This window comes from Patiria miniata, unplaced genomic scaffold (genome assembly GCF_015706575.1).
Source record: "Patiria miniata isolate m_02_andy unplaced genomic scaffold, ASM1570657v1 HiC_scaffold_1, whole genome shotgun sequence".
Lineage (NCBI taxonomy): Eukaryota > Metazoa > Echinodermata > Asteroidea > Valvatida > Asterinidae > Patiria > Patiria miniata.
The window spans coordinates 23,441,963-23,456,180 of NW_024037047.1; the positions used below are offsets into that span (position 1 = coordinate 23,441,963).

Genomic DNA, 14,218 nt, shown 5'->3' on the forward strand with positions numbered 1-14,218 from the left:
CAGTCGTTTTAAATGCTGCTGAATACTTTGACTGTTTAGTTATTTCATTAGTAGTTATTGCATTTAACCATAATTATTTTTAATTGAATAACGATTGGGGTAGTGGTTTCCCTTCTTTCGTTCGTAGTAGATTTTAAGAAATCGTTGTTTGTATCGTGTTTGAATTTTGCTTTGGCAGGCTTAGACCGTTTAGCTTAAAAGATCCCGAAATTGTATTTACGTAATTACAGCGAGTTTGTTTACAGGTTTTTTGCTCACAATGCACATGTACAACGTGTAACTCGTTGATTGATGAAATGAGATTTGTTTTTAATTGGGTTTCAAAATTAGTTACCGATGTGTTTAATCGGGAAATATTTAATATGATCAATGAGAAGCACTGATTTTGAAAAGCTCTAATTAAAGGTATTTTCATCCTGATTTAGTTTCGTTGATTTGAGTTTATGAAGGGACTTCTAATATTTGAGAAATTTAATACATCTTTGTTGTTTGGAAATATGGTTACGTTATTATAGCAAGATGTATCACATTTAGCAAAGATTATTTCGTCTCTCTTCTCAAACACTGTTCTAAATTACATCTTTTCAAGGGGACTACTGTATAATCTGTAATATAATGTGATTTTATGTGATTTCATTGAATTTAAAAACAATGGAGTTCTGAGAGTTTGTTTTAATTGGCGCAGTCTAAGTAATATTAAGTTGTTTGTTTCACACTTCACAACCTCATTTGACTTCAAATTGTATTTTGGTAGCCTTTCACGCTTTGTGTGCTTAATAAACGTGGTAAGAGGAATTGACGGGTTGAAAGGTGTGTTGAAAATAATTAACCCATTTTTGTCCATTACGGATTGCGTTCATTCATTCATTAATTCATACAAACATTTATTTCAATAAATTAATGATTAATTTAAAAACATTATACTTACATACAATTCATTGATATTTGACAACTGTAACTTCTGGCTTTATGTTTTGGTTTATCTTCTTTTTTTTTGGTTATTTTATATTGATGATTATCCTTATCATAATACAGGGGCTGTTTTTGTGTGTTTTTTGCTTTTCCACTTTTCTGCTATGGATTTCGTGCTTGTGTGCTTAAATTGATATTTGTTGAGATATCCAAAATATTTTGGAACAATAACTTTCAAAGTTGCTTTCATTTTATTTTCCTCCTGCCGTACGTTTTATGTTCTATTTTAATTTTGTTTTAATGGTATCATTAGTTGAACTTGCAATGTGAACATTCGTCACTGAATTTATAACTTTCCCATGTAAATCAATTTCACCTTTGTTGGATATTTTCGAACATAAATTAATAATAGTATACAAAAATCAGGTTTTCAACAATATACACAACAATCTTGACGTATTCGAGTTCAACAGTCACCAACAATGTTGATCACTTTCTTTAATAATTGTTTCATGGGAAGCGTAAAGGAAGGTTTCATTAGGAACCCTAGAGCAATTAATAGAAAAAGGACATACGTGTCATTTCTCTATGCAACAACTATAGATAACTCTTTCTGCACCTCATTGTTATAACTCCTATAAGGTGAGATGAGGGTTAAATCTCGAGCTGGATTGATTGGTGGGTGGAGGGGATGTTTCGTTGAAGGGTTTAACTTGGTCATTTAATCATTTTAGCCGTAGTAATTTGGTTTAGAGAATGGTTATTGCTTTATTGCTACGTTTGCCTAACTATTTCGTTTGATATTTACGCTGTGTTATTGGGTTATGTTAATTTATGTTACTGTACCCTTCGGTAAACATTTCTTTACGTTCGTCTTACGCTATACCTTAGGGACACACCCTACACTGGACACGAAAAGCAATGTCCTCCTGGAGTCACAACTCCCTTTTAGTGGCAGAATGGTAATGTCGCCAAAAAAAGGATTGCTTGTGGTCCACTCGTGATTACCAAAACTTGGTAGAGCAAATTGAGTTAATTAGTCGTTAAATTTGGAAACAAAAACGTGCACTAGTCTATCGAATGTGTCCCAAGGTACCGTTTCCCGTTATAATACTATAATCAGAATATAAAAAGCAGCAAATTGAAAACGTGTATGTTTAGTATATTTGTAACATAAATTAGTCAAACTGAAAAACAGTTGGTGAAAGATTTGTTTTTAGAGATGATCCGAATGATTGCAATGAAAATCAATGAAGTAATACAATTGGAACATCGTTCTAGCTCTTTGGCTGTAATCAGACTGAGCTCTGATCAGACTTAAATATACATGATTGTTAGTTCATAATTAATTACTTTGAGTTTATGTTTAAGTATTATTTCATTTATGTTCGACTATGCTCGGTTTTGCTTGCAGTTTTGAACCGTTTTGCTTTCGCGTTTTTTGTTCTTGTGTGCTTGATATTTTAAAGACTATATTGCGTCGATAGGTATTGGCTAAGGTTATTAAATTGTATTCAACGCTCGATTCAGTTTAGACTCGAAAGGTTCGTTTTGATTTTGCTTTGCACAATAAACGTTCGAAAATGAAGAAAGTATTGTTTTACATTCTGATGCTTTAGAAGTTACAATCTTTGCAAAAATGTAAAGGTTCTTGAATAGTTGACCGTTCGTAAGATTATGTGTGTGAGATTGCAAATCTTTTTGCAAAGTTAAGTTGTATTAACGCAATATAGCAACTTCACTTCGATATAAAAATTATAAATGTCACTTACGGGAACGGATTTTTTATATTTTATTTTTTTATATATATATATATATATATATATATATATATATATATATATATATATATATATATATATATATATATATATATATATATATATATAATTGGGTCAATAATTCAGCTATAATCCCGGCCAAAATGGTTGGGACTCGTCACAATATGCATACCCGTCCCCCGTGCCCGGCTCACCCGGTCCACACCCTCCCTCTACACATGTTATCCAGGGTACATGCATTTAGACAATTTTGGTCAAAATGGTTGGAACACGTCCACACAAGACTAGAGCATATACCCTCCCCCGGTCGCGATGTTTTCTCCCAAACGACATCCGATTCCCATCTTCTTCTGATTGGTCCATTACATGCATATCTAATGCCTTGTTCTCCATAACACAGACCCAATATAGGCTTTGCGTCTTGTGAGAAATATTCCTTCCTCGCTTTAGTTATTTAAAGTAAAATGAGAAGAAGTGAAAAACGCTTGAATCACCTGAAAAGTCAGGACTACTTTCAACCAGTCCAAAAATCAGCTGCCAATCGTCGGTGATTTAAACACCATTATTCCTTGTTGTATAACTTATTCTCTAAAGCCCTTGGCCCAATTTCACGGCGCTACTAAGCACACGATGTTCTGCTAACAGAGCCTCCATCTATTTCATGGAGATCGCAAGCATAAACACAGCAAAAGGCACGTCGCTTACTTCAGAGGAAAAATTGTCTTAACTAAGTGACGTAACAACAGTCTCATGGGATTTGTGATGTAGCGGATTAGGAATGTATAGAGGCTCAAAAACAGATATTGGACAACTGAAATCCAAACACAGGAAACTTAAACACTGCTTCCAAATAATTTTATATCACTATGGTACAAAACGTCATTACGAAGCCAACACCTTGGAGCCAAGAGCAACGAACAATGAATACAGGCGTATTATAAAGCCACACAAGATTAGAAGGGCATTACAAGAATTTGTATTATAAGAACGTCATACCTGAAATTATATAAGAGCGCCACGTCTGGCACATGTTGTATAACACAAGAGCGCCACAACAATAAACATCTCCATGCACGCGCGACCGTTAGCACATCCACGACGTGAAATAGTGCTTAAGGTTAGCACTTTTTTTTGCTATGCTAAGCACAACGTTTCTGCTAACTGTTAAGCAGCGCCGTGAAATTAGGCCCTTGACATCATAATGCATAACGCAGAGAGAGCGCCCTCTGTCAATATTGTCGGATCTCGTTTTAGAAAAAAAAATATTTCGTGCCCGGTCTCCTGCTCCCCCGGTCAATGTTGTCATCTCGCGCTTGAGCAGACCGCGCAATGAGAGCCAACAAAGGCCGGGGGCCGGGGGTGGGGGCCCAGCGAGTTTTGGCCATGATTGTAGGATTTAAGTGTGGTTATATCTCCAAAAAGTTTACGATACAGCACCCTCTTGCGCTAAGATATACCTCCTATTATATTCAGATATTGCAGACTTTGAGGGCGGCATGAAAATATTCAATCCCATCCGCTATTTTCCCCTCCGCCATTGTTCAGAACATAATCATGGGCGTAAACCCTGGTAGTGGGGTGGGTATATATTATATTATACCCCCTCCCATTTTTTGACCAGAGGTGGGTTATTGAATCATCTCCCACCTCACCCCCCCCCCCAGATACATACATACAGAGACGCACACTTTTTTGTGATGATGAGAAACCAAAAAATTGCAGATCTCGAGGTACTTTTCGAACGTCCCAACAACCACAATGTATTCAATGACACTGAAAAATGGTGGGAAAAATACAAAAGCTTAAAATACGCTGTTTTGATGCAAGCGCGAGTAAACTGCCCCAACACATCACTGACTCTGTGACGCACAAGACCTTCAGAGAGAATTACTACAACCACATCGTGACCGAGACCTAGATGCCGACACCTCCCCGCGACCTCCTAGTCAAGATCCCTAGAGGATGTCTCAGGAGGAAACAACCAAGAACCAAGTAAGTACCATGTGATTTTCATCTGTATTTCGAACAAGACTAAGTGTAAGGTGGTGTCCAGAGCTTCCTCCCCATTCCCCCTCCCCCTCCCCCTCCCCCTTCCCCGGCCCCGTTGTTTGAATTTCCACTGCCGGTTTTACGGGTTTTTTTTTATTATTGTCCTTTCATACACGTTCCTTTCATATAACAGTCTCGTGCGATTTGCAAGGAAGATTTTGTTTCAGCAAAGTAAAGCATTCCCTTCATCAGTATCGCCTGGGATTAAATGGGGTAATCCCCCTCCCATCCAAGCCAACCCATCGTAAATTAAAATAAAAAATAAAATAAATAACAAAATGAATAAAACTGCACCGGTACCCTCTGACTTTTTCCCAAGCAATATATTTGAAAACATTTATCTCTCCACTCGCCAAATTTTAACCCTCCCCATCGATTGCCCAACAGGTTAGCATATTTACAAAATAATAGTACGTACGCTGGATTGAAATAAGTTTGTTTCAATATTTATTGCAAAAAAGTACTTTTTTTTATTATTTAATCGAATATCATTTAACAAAGGAAACGCTTTTATACATGTGGTATTGCCACGTTAGCGCAGTCGAAAACGTACCGTAAAGTCAAATTGCAAATATTTATTGTCAATTACTAAAAGCCAAACATTGAAAACAACGTCCCTTTTTTAAGAAGTCTTTGTGAGGATAAAGTCTTCGTATTTGTGAGGATAATGTCCAAGATATACATAATATCCAAGATCAGGAACAGCAAACAAATATGTTTTAATTAGAAATATCATCTCATCCACAAATCCGTCATATCAAATATATGTATTTCCAGAAAATAACCAAATTATTTAGCAATCGCTCTTCATTTTCCCCTTCATTTTTGGCTCGAGCGGTTACCGAAAAGATAGCATACTGAACTCAGTCACGTGACTTTATACGTATGCGTGCTTCAGCCAATTAGTTGCTCGTATCTCCTTTTTATGAAGCTGTTATGAGGAAGGCCATACATAATGCATGAGTCAAATTATAATGTTCTACGCATGTGCGTTGAAGCAAAGAAACTTAAAAAAAAAAACCAAAAAAAACGCAAGTTCATAATGAGTTGTCTTCCGTATTGTACTGTCATCAATTAAGGAATAATTTACACTAAACTGTACTGCAAAAGGCCAGTATGACGTCCTATTTAGCATTTATGATGGCACCCCAAAGTCGTTCAAAATAATGAGCCTCTTCTGGGTTGCTGTGGTCATTAACAAACGTGATGGCCTTCTGGTAAAAACTCAGCGGGTGCCGTCTCAGATTTTCCCCTTGTGGCAGAGAAACAACCCGCCAAACACCGGGGCACTGAGGGAGGAGGTTGGGTACCAAACAGAGCCGTGTAGAATTCACCCACTGTCGTCTTCGCTCGTCGCATTTGGCCACTGCTCAATTCTGCCAACCACTTGCCGAAGTGGTTTATGCGGCCCCAGCCGTGGAAAGTGCCCCGATTTTTGCAGAAGATGTTGCTCTTTGCGTTCGTGACGAACTCCATGGGAGTATAACACCAGCTTTGGTCTTTGCTGGTACCATGTCCTTGCATAAAAACAGTCAAATCGGCGAGATGGTCGTAATTATTTATGATGTGGTGTAAGTAGGTGTGAGGCTCTCGCCCAACGTTTGGTATCCTCTCCCATTTGTACATCGCGAAGGGAGGACCTCTATCCGAGCCCTTGTGGTACACGTGACTGTGATCTGCATACGGTCTCAACCAATCAAGAGGCTCGTTGTAGTGAGAGATCACCATCTCATACTCCAGTGTTTGAGGTCCGGGTTTCACGGTGACCTTCGTAGGGGCGACGGGAATCGATTTGCCGACTGTCTTCATGGGGCCTCCTGATGCGACGTTTACTGGGGGTGCGTTTATAGCGCTATGGCTCAGGTTGGACTGGGACTCCTGAACGGGAGAACTGCGACCAGACTGCGACGAAGCAAAGACTTCTACCGGTCGTAGGGGTGGTGTGCCGTGCACAACTGCAAAGAAAGGTAAATTATCTAAGTTAATGTAGTTTGGTAATTTGTGACAAAGGAGATTCTCGAAGCAGTCTGCAAGTGCAAAATCCTGGGGATAAGAATGAAACTTGGGATGAGAATTAAAGCTGTGAAAACAAGGCGGTTCTCCAAACGCGCGCCTCGCCTGCTTTTACGATTATCTTTAAAGAGTGACCTTTGACCTTGGTGTGTAACCTTTGACATCATTATCATATGAAGGTTCCTATGTTGCATCTATGATTCAAATTTGGCTCCAGATGCACTTCTACTTTGTTAATGAGACCAATTTTACGAACGTTTAACCAAAATAAAACATACATACTACATACATAGACAGACACAGTGATTGCATAGTCTCTTTCCTAAGCAAAGTCCAGGTGAGACAAAATGCTCTGCAATTGAACGGACGAGATTCGTACTCCGTCATAACGTTAAAAATCAAGTGTTTCAATGCAAACTTGGCCTTCAGCATTAACAATTGGAGCACTAATGCGCGCCAGGTTTCTCAAGATCCCCTTTATCAATGTTCATTGTGGCTGGCAGCCGGCAGTATGGTTATACAGAATTAAATACATCCGTTCGGCGACCACGCGAAGAACCAATGCGCATGATCTCGAAAATGTCTTCACCCTTCGGGTAAGAAGATGCTCATGGACAGTATTCACAAGGGAGCCATTTTGCTCATGTTGCCTGAATGTAGTTGATAAATTTTGCACTGTTGAATGGGATGGTGCCAGACTATTTAAGCATTCTGGCCTCACTTTCAATTTCTGTTTAAATGTAGTTTAAAATATTAGGATATGTTTAATCACAAATTTAAATTATTCATTAGAGCCGTCTGGTATTAATTTGTAATTAACTTTAGGTCATAGTTTTCATTTCTCGTCGCAAGTTCCAAACATGAAGAGTTTACCTCCCTTTCGATTTAATATGGCCGACTCTTGAAGAAGGCGCATTGGACCTTGGTGCACACGTGATACACTGTTGCCGTTGCTTTTAAAATGAAATCTTCATCTTCTTTACACCTTCCAAATTACAATGTTAAAAGTGTCAAGAACGAAAGCAGCTCTGCAGAAATGTGCCACAACCACAGTGTAATATTAAGAAAATATTTCACATACTACATCAGCATACATGAACATTTTGGGGGGCTGTCCTAAGGTGAGGAAATCTTGAACCTCTCTTGCATCACGAGAGGGCGCTTCTTTTTTCTCTGAAAGATGACATTTTAACTCATGTTTAATTAAGGGAATAAATGTGTGCTCGAGAGGTTTTTATCACTCTGTTTAATACCGCTTAAAGCCTGGGTGCTGATAATTACCCGAGCCGGAGGTAAATACCTTATCCTTAAAAAATATCAAATAATTCGTTAAAAAATCCCAATTCACTTCATGCTTTTTGAAACATCCCTCTAGCAAAATCATGGAGTGTTCTGCTGGCGATTAAGATGTAAACAACCCTTTTATGGAGATTGAGGCGCGCGTAGCATGTTCTGCGCGATGTCACGCAGAACGCACCTGGGGCGTTGCGTTTTGAATTTAGAACTATAAAATTCTGACTCGCATGTAGTGTTGCGCATGCCCACGTGAGGATTCGATTGTGAACGTTCAACCAATGAAACGGTAAGAGGCACTGGATTTTTAGGAGTCCCCATTTTGTTGTGACACTGGAAAAGTGTTTAAGACCAGCTAGCCATGTCTTTATCATCCGTTTAAGACCGGCCACGTGACGGGCTCTCGACCAATAGGAATAGCTAAACTGTCTGAGGTATTTATGAATAAAGTTTACGACCCATGCTCCACGCCGTATTTTGATTTTTATCCTGAAACGATTTGTCCATTTGTGAGTTTTGGTTAACGGAACAAAATTCCCTTCTCCTAAGTGTCGTTTTAACAAAAGTGTGACACCAATGTGTTGCCCCCAAAAGGCGTGTTGCCGTAAGGCAGACGCGATTACCGAAATGTATCGCCCGTTCATAGTATTAAGTAATACTAACGTTATTGACATATTGACGTGTTGAAAACAAATATGACGGCTTTCGACAACAGTAAATTTAACATTTAAACATACGTATTTTAGGAAATGCAAACGCAAGAACGCTTAATCAGGGCTACTCGCCGTCCCCAGTGAACAGAACGCGGAGTTCAGCGCTTGGAATTGATGGCTTTAATGACAGCCAGTCCGCTGATTTCGGTAAGCACAAACCACAATTGATGCAAGACCAATTCGTCATAAGTCATTACACGTCACCCAAAGTGAGTCGCATTCTTTAAGTTTTAAAGTGACGAACTATTCAGGGGAATTGCAATTACAAAGGGATGGTTGCTCTTTTCACCCCTAATTCACACCTGACACGGCGATATCGTATCTACAGCACGAGGGATGTTATAAATTATACCCAGCTAAATCTGAAATTGACTTGCAGTTCAACATTTTGATGGTCACAGGTTCAACTTGATGTACATGAAAATTATAAACCCATATATGGTAAAAAAAAAAAAAACAAGGACAAAGACAAAGTTGACCCCTAAGGTATACACATGTAATGACTTAAAGGTATAGTCCATCATTTATAATTTGTGCATTTGGTCGTTTGAAGCAACAAAAGTGCTCAAAATCTAAAGAAAAGTGCTGAACAACTAACCTGATGAAGTTTCAGATCAGCTTCAGCTGTATATTTCGAGAAGAACAACATTCGTGTGTGCGTCGTGCCAATGCTTGCGCGCGCTTCGCCGAATATAAAAAACCTGAACTACTAACGGACATTTCCAACTGTGCGTCTTCAGACGCACCGTTGGAAAGACCCTCTTACGTTGATTACTTCAAAATGACAGCTTGCAAGAAAGAATAAATCACTGGAAGTCTAGTCCCTTTACTATCTTAGAACCAAGTATGTCTTTTTCAACAATAATTACGTCAGTTATTTTTTTGGTAGCTGCAAATGGTGGACTGTAGCTTACTTGTAGGTTTTACAGCTCTTTGGTTTCGTTTTATCCAGAGCTGCAGCCGATGCTGAAGATCGTGTTGTCGCAGCTTGAGCAACACCGGATCCTGCCCGTGGTTCGCAAGGAGCCCTCCCATCTCTGCTCGCCTCCCGGGGGTTCCCCAAATGGCAACATCTGTGCCTCAAACCAAGACGCTGGTTCGCGAAACTGGAGCCTGACTGAGCACGACGTGACCTGTGTCGTGGATGACGTCACGGCGGCCTTGTCCTGGCTACACGACAACGGCATCTCGGGCATCCATCTGAACGAGGACAGCATTCTTTTGGACAAGGTGAGAGGCGCATTGTTATCATAACTTACGTAACATCCCAAAACAAAATTCATCTGAAGTTGAATGAAACACGTCTTTAGTGTAACCCAATACTTGAGAAATGATAACACACGAGCAATTCATAGTGATTGCTTTTGTGAACAAAACGAAAGTGTGTAAAACTTCTAGTTATCTTGGTGATTGTGGGTATTAATATTAAAACGAATTGAGCATCCGAATGTTGCATGATTTAGTGTCAACATAATGTAGGGAGTTTGTACCAGCAATTTTCATCCGTTTGTTATTTCTTCGCGATAGGATTCAAATGGTCAGCAGAGGGCTTATCTGCAGCTTCCGCAGAGCATCCTGGGAGTAGATGCGCCCACCAGCAAACTGCGAGAAAGTTCGGCCGACATCGGTGTCGAACTCGACAACAAGGCCATAGAGAATCTGATCGGCCGACTCAGAAACAATGCCAGCCTGGAACCAGATGAGCAGAAGACGCAAATCGACAGCGGCCAACTGATGACCATATCACACTTGTAGACACCGTTTAAATATATTTGTTACCTTGATCACTTCGGCACCATGTAAGACAATTATGACATTAAAATAAAAATTGGTCCAAGGATGATAAAAACAATTATTAATGAGCTGAAATTTCTTTGAAATACACGTGTGTTACTTATTTAATCAAAATACTGGAAAGGTGGAGGTTCTTGTAGATTCCACTGTACAGAAAAAAATAACTGTTAACTAGTCTAATTATCTTTGGTTTGTCCCAAACGATTCACCGTTTTCAAAATACATGTAAACGCGCAAAGCTGCCATCTTTCTCAATTTGTTTTGTCCGGCTTTCATTTGTTTTTTTTTTTTTCAATTATTGGTGTCTACAACCCGAGAGAACAAAAAGCATTGTTTTGTTTATTGTGATATATGCATGCATGGCTTGGGTGTTATGTTACAGTACGTGTTGGCCGAAAGTTTAAAAAAAAAAAAAAAAAAAAAAAAAAAATAGTGCCTGCTGTATTATGCAATTTGGACGACTGAAAACTCGTAGGTAATTAATTGTTGTGAAATTTAAAACTGTTGATATCTGAATGATAACTTTGAGGTCGGCGTCCACTTTCAGTCATAATGTGTTAATTGAAAGAGGAATTAAACGTACGCGGAGCCGCTCCCTTAAATTTACACATATCTGACCCTTGCTCGGTTTTGTTTCCTACTGCCATGTAATTGAGCCACCCTGCCCTCAAACGCCAACTAACCGCAGTCCATTCATTTATGGTATCCTTCCGGCCCCAAATAGCCATTAAAACCACATAATTGCCCTTTGAAGATCAAGACTCTTTCATTTTGTCAGCAGAGGCGATCCATGGCAATCCATAATGAACAGGGGCAATTGAATACGAGCGTATGTAAATGTGCACAAGCCCAGTAGCATTCCCGCCTCTATTTTGACCAAGCTACTAAGGCCTGACAAGTGACACCCCCTCTGGTTGAAGTACCATGGTCCAAACTAGGATCTAGTGATAAATGTTCTCGGACATGCCTACCATCACGGGGCTGGGACATTATATAACATGGAAATGTAGTTGTCATTATTCCCTTGTGGCTCCGGAAAGGATTTAACATTATCAATCACTGGAAAAACAGAAGACTAATTTCTCACTTTAGTTCTCAACTTCCCGACATAAATGTGCCTAATTCTACCAATGTTGATATTGTTTACGTATGTAAAATGACACTTTTCAAATTATCAAATTGTTTTGCCATGAATAGTTCAGGTTTTTGGAAGTGGTTTTGCTCGAAGTTTGGCAGAAGGGCAATTCCGTAAAATTTAAAGTGCGTTCAACCACGTGATGTACAAGTACAAGATCGTTAGTACCTTGTTTTTTTCTGTAAACTGTTTTCTACTTATTATGTCACATTATTAGTGGTGTTTCACATCCACCAGAAATATTGCAGTTTGTCTGTCCAGCGCGTTTATAGAAATGCCAAGGAACACAGTTATCTTCCGTAGAAATCACGACGTATTTCCGGCTACCCGACCTTAGATAGTCGTAACCTTCAGGTCTGATGCCTGACCCAGATTAGAATGTTGAGAATTAATGTGAATCTGGCTCACTGATCTCCGTGTACAAAAAAAAATAACCGAAAAACAAAAACAAAACAAAACAATGGATAGCACATTGGCCGCTGCGCGCTGTACACACATTTCGTCACCGACACCACGAAGTAACACTCTACCGTGTTAAACCATATTTTTTTTCGATTTTCCGTTTTTTTGATTTATTTATCCAAACATTATTCATCAAGGCCTATCATTGCACGAAGTTTCAAAGCTTCAAGAGCTTTACTTTAATGATTACGCTAAGTATCTATGGCAACTTTTGCGCAAAAGTGACAATTTTCGTTTTCACGAAGTAACACTCAAGTTTTATTTACCATTGCAATGCATGGCGCGCACTCTGCTCATAAGTGAGCAAAAAAACGTTTTCATGAAGTAACACTCTTCTTGTAATAACTTGTATGAGCGCGTGCGCGCTGACCTGAAGTTTTACTTTCCTCGTGTTGTATACATTAAAGAGTGTTACTTCGTGAAAACGAAAATGTACAGTTTCGCAGCTTTTTCGGTTTCACGAACTAACACTCATCTTTTTTTCTCTTATTTCTTGTTTATTTAATAAACAAACGGGTGAAAAACAGCAGATTTAATAAATTCAATTCATCAAGTGTCCACAACGAGAAACCCAACTGAAAAAAAACTCTGTCGTTTTGACGCAAAGTGTTGTTTTAGAAGGCGTTCAACTTTAGTTGCCGTTTTCTCCGATTGCTAGTTTTTACTGGTATGTAAATGGGTGTTACTTCGTGGTGTTGGTGATGATTTGATGCTACCACGCAGGATATCCACTCCAATTAACATTTAAAATAAAATGTAAAATAACTGAGGCACGTACAGCAATTTTCGTAGAATTTGATGTTTAAGTGACACATATATTTATATTATTTTAAAAAAAAAGTCGATGCAGTTAATGAGTGAGTACAGATTGCGGTTCTATTAGGATGGATGTGTTTACAATTGTACTGTTAATTATAATAAAGGTAAGAAGGCGGGCCGGGGTGTCAATTTGACCAGGCAATGAGCTACCTGATTTTTAAACATAGATATCAGTGATCTGACCAGGCTGCCATTTTCAACATCAAACAACCTTACGAGGCTCTGGGATAAAATGATTTACCGAGGGTGTAAGGCAATCTTAACTTTACGAAAAAAAGTTTGCAATCTGACATACCTAATGCTAGGATCAAAATCATGGTATGACAATTATTTAGGTTTGTGATGTGATCTGTGAAAAGTCCCAGCTTTATGAAGGTCAATATACTGTAAAACTTCAGGGGTGCCCAGGCTTGGAATAACTTGCCGCAATATTTGAAATGTCCGCATCCAGCAAGTCTTAATCACTTCGTCAATCATCTCAAACAGCTCAGTTAAAAAAAGAAAATAAGTGGGGGAAAAAAAGGAAGAAAAAAACAGGTGTGGGGGATGTCATCTTGCAGTGATGTTTTGTATTGTATTGTAAACGTCTGTTTATCATCTGTGTAATTCCTATTGTATTTAAGTCTATTTGAATGATTTTTTTTTAACATTCTTACATTCTTACATATTTTAATTGTATTTTAATAGTGGTTTTGTGTGAGCTGGGATCCATGGGAGATCAGTGAGTTTTTCTCACTGAATGGATCACCCAGGATAAATAAGAAATAAATAAATAAATAAATAAATGGCAAAATGGGTAGAATATTTGACCAACGATGGGCAAATAGTTAACACGTTCAACTATAGGGCTAAATTCCCTATACATATCGCGTTGGTTATAGTTTGCCCAACAAATATTTTGTTCAACATTTTTACAGTGTACATCCCGAAAAAAGAACATTTGCCGTTTCTCATTTGCAGTCTTTTATAAAGAATGTCTCCACGAAAACCTTTTGACATGGTGGTGGTTGAAAACAAAAACAGGTCCCCTATCCTTATGTACGTGGATTTGTAAATATCAAGGTTCAATCAGTTTCGCTCTTCGTTGTATGGTTAGTGTAACGTGCCCCAGCATCAACAATGTTGTTGCTATGGTACGACAACCTTCATGGATATTTATTCTTTATATATTTTTTTGTTTAGCCACGTAGCCCTACCAGTCTCCGATCTTTGGTCTATTGATAGGGTCTAGATCACCAATCTTCATG

At 38.7% G+C, this 14,218-nt stretch overlaps 1 protein-coding gene and 1 pseudogene across 1 annotated transcript; one reads left to right on the forward strand and one right to left on the reverse strand.

Moving 5' to 3' along the window:
• Nucleotides 1–5,166: 5,166 nt before the first annotated feature.
• Nucleotides 5,167–6,551, reverse strand: LOC119731920 (annotated as a pseudogene).
• Nucleotides 6,550–10,815, forward strand: LOC119731923. Its single transcript, XM_038205226.1, has 4 exons — nt 6,550–6,580; nt 8,795–8,908; nt 9,714–9,991; nt 10,289–10,815. Exons 1-4 carry the CDS (start codon nt 6,550–6,552, stop codon nt 10,514–10,516), a joined length of 651 nt encoding a protein of 216 aa, XP_038061154.1. The 3' UTR covers nt 10,517–10,815.
• Nucleotides 10,816–14,218: the final 3,403 nt, after the last annotated feature.

What these genes read in the sequence shown, in the direction of transcription:
- LOC119731923 (XM_038205226.1), top strand. Translation starts at nt 6,550, where the DNA reads ATGGGGCCTCCTGATGCGACGTTTACTGGGG. An exon ending in CAGCCAGTCCGCTGATTTCG is followed by an intron (nt 8,909 to 9,713) that starts GTAAGCACAAAC and finishes CGTTTTATCCAG; the next exon opens with AGCTGCAGCCGATGCTGAAG. An exon ending in ACAGCATTCTTTTGGACAAG is followed by an intron (nt 9,992 to 10,288) that starts GTGAGAGGCGCA and finishes TCTTCGCGATAG; the next exon opens with GATTCAAATGGTCAGCAGAG.